Below are 15,368 nucleotides of genomic sequence, written 5' to 3' on the forward strand. Positions count from 1 at the left end.
CAATTAATATGACAACAAGTTGGGTTGTTTTATTTGGAAAAAGCACTTTGACATTCTCTTTCTGTTTTTGAATTCAAAACTGATTTCCTGTTCAGATCGTTTCTTTTAACATCAATATTGTTTTACCAGGTATCTGTTGTTATGAAATAATAAAATAATTCGGTTTTTAATATTTAGTGACGATTATTATTGGCTGAATCTAGCTTCCACTAATAAATATATTCATTTGATTAGTATTTATGTTGAAGGTCACCAGATAGAGCTTCCATTTTGTTGATGAAAGCGCCATTTTCTTATTCTGAGAAAAATATCGGCTCCGTTCGTTTCTTTTTTTGGGAAATCACGGAGAGCTTGTACGTGTCTTAAAATATTTTCGTAAAATATTATTATAAGAAAAATATTTATATTGGCTGAAATGCCTCCTGTTAAGCATTATTCGTCTAGTGAAGTGAATCAGTATGAATTATCATCAAGACTTTTATCCCTTACTGAAAATAATACATCTTATACTCTTACACAAATAAATGGCCAAAGGATCTACAGGAAAGCTCCTAATGCGTGGAGTGGTCCTGAACCTTCGAGGAATTGTGAGGTAAGAAGTTTCATGAGCTTGTTTTTCAATATGTCAATGGCGTCTGGTGGAGCACCTATATAAGTTTTTAGCTGTCAGCATTTTCATACCTTCTTTCCTTTGTTCGATGGCTCAGGAGTAGGTAGGTATAAAATATCTAGAGGAAAGTTAGCTAGTGTACCTACTTTTTTATGTAATCCTAGGTTTTATCATTTTCATATCTAAATGGGTTTCCTAGTCTACAGTAGTCAGTGAGTAACAGGACTAACAGGATTAAAAATAGGAATAAACTCTTATTGCCCGTGGCACAGCCTAGCTGCGAGCTTGGCCGCCACTTGAAGTTGGGCTGGCTCGAGCATTTTGTACCTGCCGCGTTTGCACCAAAGACCGTTCGACCAACATACATACATCTCTCCGGCTTGACTCGAAAGTATTCGTAATCGTATCCGATAATTGTGTGTTGCGTAAGGGAGTTTCATACAAAAGATACTGAACGGCTCTGGGATGATACGCCCATCGCAGTATGTTTCGAATTCTTGAGGTTGGCAACATCCAGCGCCCCTGCCTGTTAAATAAGTAGGTACCTACTAGGCGTATTCAAGGTTACGTCCGCGGCTTACGACCGACAGTCAGCAAAGCTCAATGTAGTATTGTTGATCGAAGATGTAGGTAGTAAGAGTACATCACGGCGGGTTTTACATTCACGTTGACCATCGGCACTGAAAAAACGCTGACGACGCGCGTAGTTTGTCATATCGTCTTTGTTGATACCTACGCGTCAATCGAAAACGGCTCATATCATTTCATAATTTTCATATACCTATTTTTGGCTGTCGGTCAGTATGACTAAAATCGGCCTAAGGTTTCTTTGGCGGTTTAGAATGTCTGTCAAGTTCGCAAGTACATACCCGGTTTGGTTCACAAATAAACACTGCGTACCTATTTAGAAGATGTACGCGTCTTATCAAATAACTTACCTCTGAAACACCAACGAGCGATCGGTCTACCTATTTAGCTTACGTAGTTTTTAGGGTTCCGTGCCCAAAGTGTTAAACGGGACCCTACTGTTTTCGCTCCTCCGTCCGTCTGTCACCAGGCCGTATCTCATGAACCGTGATAGTTAAAGAGTTGTTCACAGGTGATGAATTTCTGTTGCCGCTATAACAACAAAGACTGAAAACTAGAATAAAATAAATATTTTGGGGGGCTCCCATACAACAAACGTGTTTTTTTTTAAATATTTTTTGCACGATATCGATAACGGCAACAGGTAAATGCGGTTCTATAAATAATGGTACGGAACCCTTCGTACGCGAGTCCGACTTGCACTTGGCCGGTTTTTTATACGTCGCCAATTGTTTACTCCAGCATGTTGCCACGCAAAAAAACCGGGTGGAAAATCCGCTAGTGTGAAGAATCTTATCCTTACTCAAACGTCACATCAACCGTGCGTATTTGTAACGCTTCGATCACGGCTAGTAAAATTATGTTTGCTCCTGTTGATATTGTTATGCAACGTTTTACCTACTTGCCGTTATTCAGACGTAATTTCTTCCGTAGGTGTTCATAGGAAGAATTCCTCATGACTGCTTCGAAGATACTCTTGTGCCGCTGTTCCGTCAAGCTGGCGAGCTGTTTGAGTTCCGACTAATGATCAACTTCTCTGGCTGGAATAGAGGGTAAACAGATATTAGCAAACTTGTATCAATTTTATTTTTCTTTGGGAGTTACCTATCTTAAAATTCATCTAAATTACATTGTCTAGGTATGCCTTCGCGATGTACACTACTGATGCCGAAGCGAGCAATGCTATTCGCATGTTTAACAACTACATGATAAGACCGTCCTGGCAATTGGGTGAGCAATAAATCCAAAACTTGTGTTAAATAATGCCAAGCATTTGCAGACTGATATTAAAACTGATCAATGTTCTTGTAGGCGTTTGTCCATCCATCAACAACTGCCGCATATTCATATCTCGCATACCGCCGACCACTCCGTCTGCGGAGATCGTTCGTTTGCTGTACGCATTGACGGACGAAGTGCAAGAGGTGCGCATTCGTCGGTCGATTGCCTCGTGCGCGGCTATCGTGGAGTACAAGTCTCATCGCGGTGCTGCGATGGCCAGGAAGGCTCTTGTAGCAGCCGCCGCTGCTGCCTGGGGCTGCGGGGCTAGGCCTGCTGTGGACTGGTCGCTGCCGCAGTCCCCGCAACTGCTCAAACAATATCGAGAGGTTCGTCAAAGATACACATCATGTATGGTCATCTATATTTTTTTTATTTGGTCGATAAAACAATGTTGACTTCTCATCTAGGTGGGACGATGGACCCCCGAGCGTGGCGTGGAGTTGACTCGCGCACCTGAAGAGCCTGCTACGACTTCGCCACCCCCCGCTGCGCCTTCCTATACCTTGGAGCCGTGGTCCCAAGCTCGTCGCCTGCGCATGATTCACGAGGCTCAACGCAGTGCCGCTGCTGCAGCTGAGTAAGTTATATTTATCTAGAAACATTTTTTCGTGAAGCCGTTTTTCCCGAGATCAATTCAGATTGTGTCCATAAACCCTTGATGGGCGCTTAGGTCTGAAACCCATAGGTTTGGTTAATACTGGTTACTGGTGCAATGTCCAAATTTCATATCTTGGATAGGTCTTTACATTGCGAACTTCTTAGAAGAGGTAGACTTGATACCAAAACTACGTTTGTGGCACTTAGGTGGTCAAACCGCATTAACAACGGCATGGAGTCTCTGGTATCATCGATGACATCGCTCGGGTTTGGCGGAGGGCTGGGGCTGGCGGGGCGCGAGGCGGGCGTGTGGGCCCCGCCGGGCGCGGCGGCGGCCCCGCGCCTGCCGCCGCCGCAGCCGCGCGACTTCAACCCCTGGACCGCGCGCCACCCGCTGCAGGAGTTCATCACTCCCGGCAAGGACTCGCAGTGAGTGCCGCTCCGACCTCCACGGGACAGTTCTACATTTGCATTGATTGATCAATAAATTATGAGTATGTTACTGGCATCTATTGCATTGCTGGAAACTTGTTGAAACTATTTTTATGTGAATTGAAACGGCGGGATTATTTGCATTACGTAAATTATACCTGTTACGTTGATTTTATCAATTTGCTGCCTTTTTGTCTTGTTTTATGGAAATGACCCTCATTACTACTAGTTAAATGAGGTTTAACTTGTCAATGCGCTGGTTGTACAACTGTCCCGTGTTCTAATTTTCGTTTATTTTTGTTGATGTTGATTAATTTATTGCATGATTAAGTGTCCAATGTTTGTCTCATTAGCATTGTGTTCGCTGTGAGGTTTGGTGGAGTGTAGGAGATAACTTTGTGTATGCTTTCCAGATAGGGTGCATTTTCAAAAGGTTCGAAATTATCTAAAAGCGTCAGGTTTTGCGGTCCAAGACTCGACTTATTTATTCCTGAATAACAAGTTACGGAATCATGTCGATTTTATTTCAGGCTGCAACTTAATGCTTTAGAAAATGCACTTTTATCTTGCTTTTGTGGTTAATGTTTGTCTGTTTTACAAATGTTTAGAAATGGGTCTAGTTTCTGAATATTAACCATTCGTTTATTATTAGGGTTCCGTAGCCAAAATGGCAAAAACGGAACCCTTATAGTTTCGTCATGTCCGTCTGTCCGTCTGTCACAGCCGATTTACTCGGAAACTATAAGTACTACAGTGATGAAATTTGATGGGAATATGTGTTGTATGAACCGCTACAAAAATATGACACTAAATAGTAAAAAAAAGAATTGGGGGTGGGGCCCCCCATACATGTAACTGAGGGATGAAATTTTTTTTTTCGATGTACATACCCGTGTGGGGTATCAATGGAAAGGTCTTTTAAAATGATATAAAGTTTTCTAAAAAACATTTTTCTTAAAGTGAACGGTTTTTGAGATATCAGCTCTCAAAGTCGTAAAAAGTATGTCCCCCCCCCTCTATTTTTATAACTACGGGGTATAAAATTCTAAAAAAAATAGAGGTGATGCATGCTAATTAACTCTTTCAACGATTTTTGGTTTGATCAAAGTATCTCTTATAGTTTTTGAGATAGGTTGATTTAACTGTAATTTACGGAACCCTTCGTGCACGAGTCCGACTCGCACTTGGCCGGTTTTTTTTAATACAAAATGCTGCTGACGTAAATGCCGATACAATACTCAACGAACGAAATTGCCATTATGTTCATGCAATATTATCCTCTCTTCAATTATGTATGTTTACGTAGATGGCGCAGTTTTCTAGTGCAGCACAATTGTGCTCAATTATACTGGATTATTTTTCATTATTGCCTGAATCAATTATGATCAAATTATACATAAGGTTTTAACAGATTACCTAATGTATTCCAACAATTATGAATATGTTCCATTGCCCTTTGAAGGAGCATTCGTATTTTCCTTGGTATATTTCCCGTTTTCTTATTGCACAAGTCGAACTGGATTGTCTCTTGCACTCCTTGTAAGGCATAAGAGAGGTAAATTTAGAATTTAATTTTAGACATTATTTTAATTTAATCCTAAATGTATTTTAATTAAGAATCCAATTGAATGGCATAATTATTTATGTATTAAATTTGAAGCTTTTATAAGGCAGCATCGATATATTTTAAGCATGAGTCTACAATATTGTTTTAATGTTATAGATAATATGAATTAAGGGCAACTGCGGGCCGCCCGCGCCAGGGCGGCCGCCATAGGATTATTGCACTACTGGCAATCCGCATTTTTTGATGTTTTTTCAACGAAATAAATATTCATGTTATTGTACTATCTGTGTATGAATAAGTCTTATTTAAAATCAGGTTTTAAGTAAATCAATTTGGAACTGTTTTCTCAGCAATGAATAAACTCAGCATTATGAAATTATCTACATGCGATGAACAAAATCTGAACATTTTGTAACGAGACAATATGAATTTATCTCTCGATGTTTTATGAGATTTTTAAATAATATTGCATGCCAGTATTGATTGATTAATAAATTTAAGTATAATGGTTTAATGTCCTTGCTGTTTTATTTCGTTGCTTGCTTTCCTTATTTCTCTAACATGGGTTTGCACTTTGCTTTTCATTCACAAAACTGCACTCTAATCCAATAAATGGTAATGGTAATCTCATCGCAACTGTTTCGTCAACATTGACGGACGGTACTGCGAGATAAGCTGCAGTCGAGGCTTGCATGACACGACCGCTGCTCGCCCACAGCCGCTTCAAGTTTTCCTTCAATGTCACTCATCAGACGCACCGTGAAAATGGTCGCGAGCCCCAAACAAAACACGGCGGTCGCGTCGCGCGGGTGTCTGCTTGTAAACTATGAGTGTGTTATGTCACTCGCGTAACTTTGGTCGCGGATAGTGAGACGTGTGTGTGTTGTGAAGCTGAGCTGGCCAGCCATGGCGGTGTGCGACAAGTGGGTCGCACTGAAGATAGTCGAGTTCGTAAGTAACGTTGCAACATGATCGGTGATGCAACCTTGTTTGGTTTTGGTTTGGTAATATGGCATTTATTGGACTTGCATGTTAAATGTAGCGTAGAGTTTTTGTTTAGTTATTATGTTGTGTATTTATCTGCATCTTTAATTATTAGTATACGTTTAGCTTCAAGTTAAGTAGGGTATGTTGTCCGGGTCTTACGATTACCTATAATTAATTTGTAATATTTTATAATAATGGAGAGTTCTGTTTCTCAAATTGGAAACAGTTAGGTATTTCTACTTGATTTATTCCTATAAATGTTAAGGTAAACTTCTTTATCACACATACAAATCTTACTATACATAAATAAACATACAACTTTCACTACACGGCGATAAAGCCTTGCGTTCTGATAACAACAGTTTTACTTTTAAGTTTACGCGCCTTATCACAGTCGACAACTGTTTTAACAGTTTAACTTACACCTGTAGATAGTAACATAACAGTTTAGTCGGTCAGAGGAAATCCTATGTACTTATAGGTTATTACCTAAGTGGCATTTGCTTACCAGCTAGCAGCTTAAGCTGTGCAATTAACTCCAAATAATAAATATCTGTTACCCAATTAAGTGCTCGTTGATATTACGTTATGCGGTATACTTTTGAATGTAAACTGGTCTTAAATTGCAGCATTTTGCACATATACCTTTCTAGAGCTTTTGTCGTGTTCTGATTGGAACATACGTTTTAGTCGTACATATTGTTGTCAAAATCTACACAAGTGTAACATATATTTGTCCTCTACTCGTTCCTAAATCAATTCATCCATTGTTGAATCGTTTCTGCTTGCGAAGATTCAATTCGTGCTTAAAAAAATATAGGCACAATACAGCCATCAGATTATTTTCCGAATACATAAAGTATTTTCATGTTTCCTGGCGATAAATCAAACAGCATTTTCCTGTTATCACAATTCCCAGATTTAAGTTTTTACAAAGACTGGGCTGTAGGTTTTAACTGCGGGAAAAAGATAAACTGTTGACGCTACCAGTCAACAATAAGACAATAGTTGGCCTTTACTGGTGTCAACTTTATAATCCATTGAGTTGTCGAATAGACTCTTAGGAACAAAATACTCTTTGAAGATTAAGCTTCGCATTACCTAAACAACAATTTTTCTTCTGCATCCAGAATTTTCTCCCGGGGTTCATTTCGTCCATATAACAGATTTCGAGTAATTTTCGCTATGTCATTAAAGATCCCGCTTTATTCGATTTCTCACAGACAGGTTGTGTGATTCAGTCGTAGCAATAAATTGTCGATGTTAACTGTAATGACTGTAATTACCGTCTTACCGTCGCAGGTTCAATGTCTATCATTATAAAACCCGATAGATAACTTGGTTTAAGGAATTTAGTATTACTGTACCTGTACGTAATAGTTACTACATATAAAGGCATAGTGCAGCCAACGGCAAAATACATTTCCGCAACATAGCCTTGATGTCGCAAAAGGATCTTGAGAGATAGCATCATGCTTTCTCAGCTTTCCGGTGGCTTTCCGTGACATCAAAGGCAGGTAGTGTCATAGTTCATTAAAAGCGTGTATGCATAGGACAGGCTCACAAAAATTCTATGACTGGTAAATACTGTCCCTAGGTGTCCCTTTCTGCAGATTCTTCCTAGTAGGTCTTATCTGCGTCCTGTCGTTGATTTGAACCTGATAATCTCAGGAACTAATGAACCAATTGGAAAATGTTTTAGATATTTATCGAGGATGGCAAATAGGCCTTTTACTGGTGCTTGGAGTAGTTTCCTTGGGATGCGGCTGAAACCACTGGCCGAAGCCAGTATTAACATATACTATCAGTAAAAACATTTCCGAGCTTTTAAGATTATTTATGTCTGCTTACAATAAGTCTGCTTCCTAACACAGTAATGCGTTCTCAGAATTCTGATATAATGACTTGACCGATTTTGTTATCAGTGCTATGAGCTATTGTTTAGTTAATTATATCTTAATCTACGTATTAGGACGAATCAAACTAGTTTTAACAAATTAAGCGAATTTTTAAACGTATTTTCGAGTTACCAGCACTTGCATGGATATGTACCTAGCTGTTTCTTTACAAAATAGGAAACGTGTTCTTCCTGAAGCTTTACTAACTACTTCTAATCGTTTGTTGCCCGTGGTACTACCAATAGTACTACCAGTAGTACCACGGGCACATTTTTCTTCCCGTAGTACTACCAAGCGGCCTGGTAGTACCACGGGCAAGAAAAAACTACCCGTGGTAGGTACTACTGTCAATATTTTAGGTTTTTTTCAACCCTTTTGTTGTCACAGTTGATATTGTCATCCTAGAAAGAGAATTGAAATATATATTTTTTTAATGTGGATATATTTTGGTACTATTTCGTAAATAGATCTGGGACTTGTGAAATTTTTAATTACTCAAAATCGACAAGAGTCAAGGGCATGTGTGGATCCGCCATAATACTACAAAGCAAAATTCTCATATTTATGTAGGTACCTACTATATTAAAAAAAATAGTCATTCAGTTTCCGTATTTATCACACACATATTTACGTGTAGTTACAATAATTAAGTGCTTTGCGCACGCGCGTCTCCAATGTCGGTCCCACGGTGGACAGTGACGTCACGCGCGACAATCGCCGAAGGACCGACTCTGCTGGTCGTCCATTGTTGGTGGGACAATAGTGATATTTCCTTTTGGGATGTCCTATACGTGTGTCGTATACAAGGTCTGAGGTTTTAGTCACCGACGAATAGACATTGTTTAGATTTTTTTTGTTAGGGGTAAAAATTAGTTTTCGATTCTCCAACATTGTCCTAATATAGGATATATTCCGGATCAGGTCAAAGTAAGTTGTCCCGGCTACATGCGTCCGTACTGTTTAAGCTTCGCTTCTTGAAAATAGGATTTGCATGTTAGAAGTAGAAAAGCTTGATTTTTATGCCTTTTGTTCTATGTATAGTAGAGTACCTAAGTTAGTAATAGATTATGGCAACAGTAATATACAGTAAAAATATATGATTATCGAAATTAGACCAAAATCTTAACTGTAGTGTCTACATTGCAAAGACCATCTTATGCCTTAGATTTTATAACACATAGAAATGTCACTAAATAAGAACTTCTCCCCCACAGTTGATGTGCGTGGCCTGCCTGGTAGCGAAGCGCATATCTCAAGATGACGAGGCCCGGCTGGCGTTGCTGCTGCAGAAGCTTTCGCGAGAGTGGTCGCTGCTCACCTCCGTCACGTGGGACTCTGTCGGAGGGGCCTTCGCTGATGCCATATATGGAGGTACGTGATGAATTGTAGTGCAAGGTGATGTAGAGTACCTCCTACTTGCCTATTATATTCAGGTACATGTTATGGGTATGCAAAGGTCAGGTTAAATATGTTTGTATGTTATATTACTACTACCCTAGCCCTCCTATTTATTAATAATCACGGAATTTAGTTCAAGTTTAAACCTATGCAAATGTATGGTTATTCCTGTTACTTTAATTCGTTATTATTAATAAGAATCACATTTTGAATGAACATGCGAGGAGAAATATGTATTTTGTGGGTTACTCCTCGTTAGCACTTGATGAATGATGTCGCTTAATGAGTATCAGTTTAGTTTTAACATCGTTAACCTGAAAGTATCACGTAAAAGAATAGGGTTATTGTAATCAAGCACCTCTAACTTTAAATCTAACCTAGTTTTTAACACCACCGATTAGGTAAAATCATCCCAACGATCCAATATTGATATCAAGATTCTTATTATGGAATTGGAACAACTTTATAGGACAGTTTTTATATGGGCGCAGAAAGTTAATAACATACCTATTTCTTTGGTAGACTTATAATTGTTCTATGTAAGTACAAGATTAGAATGGCTTATGTTTAACTGATCACCAGAAATAGTAACAAATAGCAGACAAAAATAGTAAATGATCACCAAAATGAAACTCGCATTTTAATGTAAAGTGATAACCAAAGTTTTAACACTTTCTATCCTATTTAAGTGAAATTACTCCAAAATAAATCATGCGCAAGCCAAAAATAGTAAATGATCACCAAAATTAAACCACCATTTTAAAGTAAAATGATAACCAAAGTTTTTACATTCTGCTATCCTATTTAAGCAAAATGACTCCAAATAAATCATTGTTATCCCAAAAGTAGTAAATGATCACCAAAAGTAGTAAATGATCACCAAAAGTAGTGAATGATCATCAAAATTATACCAGCGTTTTAATATAAAATGATAATCAAAGTTTTTACATCTTGCTATCCTGTTTAAGTAAACTGACTCCAAAAAAATAAGTTCGGCCTGATACAATAAATGTAATAACATTATGGGGACCCTTTTCCTGCACTAGGGTGGAAAATTGTCTATTGCATGCCTCTAAACAGTGCGATAAGAGTGTGTTTTCGAGGGAGTGTATTGAGAAACACATTCTTCTTCTTCTTTCTCCTGCCCTGTTCCCAATTTTACTTGGGGTCGGCGCAATATGTAATTTTCTTCCACTTTCCCCTGTCACTCGTCATACTGACACTCACGCATGCATTGCAAGCCGGACTCATAACTTAATATGGCATCATAATACTTTATTTGATAATAAGCCTACATTTTATGGCAATCACAGTGACTTATTTAGGCAAAAATAATACATTAATTTGGTCGTCAAGAGTTGGTGATCATTTACTAAATTTGGTGGTCGAATACAATTTAAAGTGAAGTCGTGACTAAAATAGCTGGTACTATTACATTTTTAGACTTTATTTTTCTGGTGTTCAGTAGATTTTTCTGGTTGCAAAACTAAGGGTATCAAAGCATTTTATGGTGATCATTATATTTGTTCCCGATTAGAATTCAGTCTCATCTTACACTGGAACTTGACCCCAAAACAGTCGGAAAAGTGAAAAGCGAATGAAATGTTCTTCCATTACATAATAAAGGTTTCTTCTTACAAGCCGAGGTAATCGTGACTTCTAAATCAAAGGAATGGTACTATAGAGCCGAGCAGTAAACAACTAATACAAGTTATGCTATCAATTACGTAATATCTATTTATTATTGAACTTGTATAGCAGGTACTTGCATACACATAGATAGGTACATACCTATTATAATTAGGTGTACCTTTGTATCTTATGGCTATTCATAATACATGAGTATGTTGCACAGATTATGTTCTTTATTATGTTATTCTATTTATGTTGGACCTATGTACATACTTACATAGTATAGGTAGCATATTAAAATAAATATAATTCTAAAGAAATATAATTAATTATCAGGTATGTTGAAATTTTTCAGGTTTAAATATAGATTTTCATTGCAAAAAAAAAAATAGGTGTACTTAGGTATCTACTTATTTGTAATTGTTGCTTCGTTTCATCTAAACCACAGTTAGTAAATTGTAGGGTACTGATAAAGAATTTACCTAAATAAACATGACCATATTAAAATTCCTGCTAAAGACGAATACTTCGAAATCGAAATAAGCTTAAAATGTGGCATTGGCATTTTTTAAATACTACGGCAATCGATGGCCTCATAACAGCAATACTCGATACTCATACTTAACACTTTTGCAACTAGAATATGATTGATAAAAACAAATAAAACCCATATTTCTAACTCGCATAAATAACTAAATATTCAATCATTTACACTAACAACATGAATAGTAACTGATTATACATATTATGTCAATTTCATAACATCTTTGTTGACATTGTTAGGTAATTCAATAATGTTCTACGACTCGTAGTAAAGTTTACACCTTATGGGCTTGGTCGTTGCGCAACCCATGTGGCCAGCGAGGTCGAACCTTTATGGTGTTTGCTATCTGGAAGAGAGTTCGTGTCTGTAGCGTTAAACTGGGTTAATTAAAACTATCCCCATGTTATATAACGTGGAATATTTGTGTTAACTTTATTTCAGATGGTTTAAATGTAGCACTTGAGCTGGATTTATTTTTATAATAAAGATACCTACAGGTTTTTATTTTCATTATTAGAGTTTCCTCGATAATCCTGAGGTTGATTGTATGGTCCGTTTCTAAGGTTGAGCAAACTACATTATGTATACTGGGATTAACCAAGAAGAAATTGGTGAAACTTCGCACACTCAATCTGTAGTCTCTAATCGGTATTTGGCCTTCGTACTAAATGCTGTATGGTAATTGTATGTTAATTTGTATTATTTAGTTTGCTGTCCTCAAAAATTTTCAGTGCAGCAAACCTTTCAGTTACTAACAATAATATCGATACATTGATTTTGTATCAATACTAAAAGCGTACAGTACATACAAAGCCTTTAGCTGGTCGTATGGGATATGACCTCATACAATACGTAACCCCTATGTACTGAAAGTTACTGAAAATACTTATTACTGTTCTGCATATCTGTCTGTGAAGTTAGAATAAAATATATACGTCGCCAGTTAATAACAACAAACATAATTTATTTCATAATTGCTTGAAGGTTTAATCTTGATTCATATTCATATCTTAAAAAAACTGCAGATATAATATTTATGGTTGAATGAGCTATTCTTTGATGGGAAAAACATCTACCTCGACATGGAGGTGTCTAAGCCGATGGGGTACCAGTGACTAATCCTTCACACAATGGTAGAAAATTGCTTAAGTGCTATATATGAGGTATACTCCGCCTTGGTAGCTATGCCTATGTCTTATTCATAACTGACGAGTGATTAACTTATTAAGTTTTTCCTCGTATACGGAAGGTAACAAAAATAGATATGTGCGGATAGTGTATTTTTAGTCATATAAATTGCCTAATCAATGATGCTACTACTTCACCGATATTGACAGTTTAGATCTCCATCAAAAATCCTACCTACTCACTATATCCACTATATCTTGACACAGCATTATCTGGAGATGCATAGTAATTTGAATGTGTTTGTCGTCAGGTTACGTGATCATAACGTTCGGGCTGATCGTGGCGCGAGTCTTCCAGGAGATCCCGCGGGGACGCCGGATACTTGAGGGGTACTTCCTCGGATTTGGCATGCTGTTCTTTTTAATACTAGGTAAGAAATTCTCACTAATTGACATAAAATATAGGGGACAAGGGGTCATTGGCAGTCTCCATGTAAAATAATAGGTACTTATTAACCAAATAATGAATGCTAAAATTAAATTACAATCATCTTTGGGCATGCAAACTCAAGTCTGGAATTACCAAATCGCCAATTAAGGTTTAATGGTTTTGAAGCTTGCATTTAGAATCGATTTGAACTAATGTTCGAAGTTAGCATAATGTTACGTTCTAATTCACTACACACTTCGCATAGGTTTTAACAGTTTAAATAAAGTAATGTCTTCTGTCTTCCACAGGTGGTCTAGAACTGGCGTCCCTGGACTCCGTGCCCAGGTCCCTCGTGGCCAACGCATCAGTTCTGGGCAGCTTCTCCCTCATCGTAGCAGCGCTATTCCTCATAGACCTCATGGGTCCTCGGATATACACCAACACACAGAATTCACAAACTGACACCGCCGTAGTGGCTTCACCCAAAGCTGATAAAAAAGTGTCCATAATCTCGTCTCCTAAACTGAATGGTAACATGGCGAAGCCTAACTTAGCTAATGGAAACGCCAATGGTGTTAACGGAAAAGTAAATGGACAAGCCAACGGAAATGTTCCCCCAGAAAGACCAAAAGACTTAGATTTAGAGAAGAACTTACCCGATAAAGACACGAAAAAAGAAGAAATGACGCTCTTCCAACAATCCAAAACTAGTTACCCAAATTTCGACGATACACTTGAAAAAGACGAACTGCAAAAATCGAAATTCGGTTCCATTCGCAATGGTATAGAAGCTGGAAATTACGTCCGACTGTCGGATCCCCTTTCCATTCCTGATAGGTTTCACTATGAACAAGAATTAGCCAAATTCAATGAGAAATATCTGCGGGATTACCTCGATAACTTTGCTGGGAAATTATCAGTGAAAGAAGACTATCTACCTGAACCACAGACACCCGTGTTCGCGAAAGTGAAGACGGGAAGGTTAAAAGGCTTGTACGACGAGATGTCGCCAACCTACGAACAAAAGCGGTCGAGATCGCCGACCAAAGCCAAGACTGTGCCGTCACCGACCTTGCAACAACTCGAAGACTACTTGCGAGGGTCGACAAGGTCGAAAAGAGCCGATACTCCAGCTTTGTTCCCCATGGAACCTATTGAGGAGAAGGAGACAACAGATACGGAGGGTAGAGCATCCGGCACGCCCACAGACCCCGGATACGTACAGTACACGGCCGGACGGTGGCCGGACAAAAGAGACCTGCGGACACCCAGACACAGTCCGACCAAATAGTTAATAAGTTTCGATACAACGATGCGTGATAATGCTGAATGCCACATAATGGCAGAACAAATTCGTCGTCATGTCCTGTACATAATGCCACGATGAACAATGACTGACGAACTCTGAAACCACCTTTAGTGCGGGTGTATGTAAGACATTTATTTTATTAATTAAGTAGGTAAGAATACTAATAAAGTTTTTGCATATTTCGTCATTATTAACTTCCATGTATTTTAATTACTCCCCCTAATTCAATTACATTGCGTTTTCTCACATCCAAATTGCTAAGTTGTTTGAAAACAAAAGAATTAATGACATGCCAAGGTAAAGACGTAATTTCATGGCACCTATTGACTTGTAGGAAGTTCGTTGCTCCAACAACTTGTAAGTGGAAGATTAGACTTAATTTTAAAATAATGATCTTGTGACACATACATATAAACCAGAATTGCTGCACGTAGTTATCTACAAGACACGTTAATGTCCACGGCCTCTAATTATGATCATTGTTACCTGTAAGGCTCCGAAAGAAAAAGATTTATTTATATGTAGCTGTCATCTAAGAACTAAAAATTTAATAGCCAGAAATACCAATTTAAGAAGCAACTTGAGCAAAAAGCGGTCTCTTAATTTAAAAGTTTAATGACTGGATTCTGCGAATCTCTAGGTACTTTGGACATGTTAGGACCATCGATCACTCAAGTACAAACTTGGATATTTCCGTCGGCGTCGTTTGCGTAGTATGAAGCTTAGTTAATTACTCAGAATGTTACATGCCTTTAATGTACCTTTAACTTTATCAGCCAACATTTAGGTCGAGATATACATTGCTTTACAACATCGCCCATTGTGCACTATTTAGTAAACATAGTACATTCGCGCCCAGTATGAATAGCACGGACATTATGTTGATGCACTTGTGTGCATACATATACATTAATCTCAATAGGATGCAATATACATTTTCATGTGAGATCATGTCATTATTTGTTGTA

The 15,368-nt window shown here is 38.1% G+C and overlaps 2 protein-coding genes across 2 annotated transcripts; both read left to right on the top strand.

Moving 5' to 3' along the window:
• The first annotated feature begins 184 nt into the window (after positions 1–184).
• LOC110372077 (probable RNA-binding protein 46) lies at positions 185–5,593 on the top strand. The gene is made up of 6 exons (XM_021328601.3): positions 185–592; positions 2,132–2,250; positions 2,337–2,428; positions 2,510–2,805; positions 2,887–3,056; positions 3,284–5,593. Exons 1-6 carry the CDS (start codon positions 416–418, stop codon positions 3,507–3,509), a joined length of 1,080 nt encoding a protein of 359 aa, XP_021184276.1. The 5' UTR covers positions 185–415; the 3' UTR covers positions 3,510–5,593.
• Positions 5,594–5,762: 169 nt separating this feature from the next.
• LOC110372076 (uncharacterized) lies at positions 5,763–14,594 on the top strand. The gene is made up of 4 exons (XM_021328600.3): positions 5,763–6,026; positions 9,175–9,331; positions 12,973–13,092; positions 13,400–14,594. The coding sequence occupies exons 1-4, from the start codon at positions 5,982–5,984 to the stop codon at positions 14,380–14,382; spliced, it is 1,305 nt and encodes a 434-aa protein (XP_021184275.3). The 5' UTR covers positions 5,763–5,981; the 3' UTR covers positions 14,383–14,594.
• The last annotated feature ends 774 nt before the right edge of the window (positions 14,595–15,368 follow it).

Source organism: Helicoverpa armigera, chromosome 2 (genome assembly GCF_030705265.1).
Source record: "Helicoverpa armigera isolate CAAS_96S chromosome 2, ASM3070526v1, whole genome shotgun sequence".
Lineage (NCBI taxonomy): Eukaryota > Metazoa > Arthropoda > Insecta > Lepidoptera > Noctuidae > Helicoverpa > Helicoverpa armigera.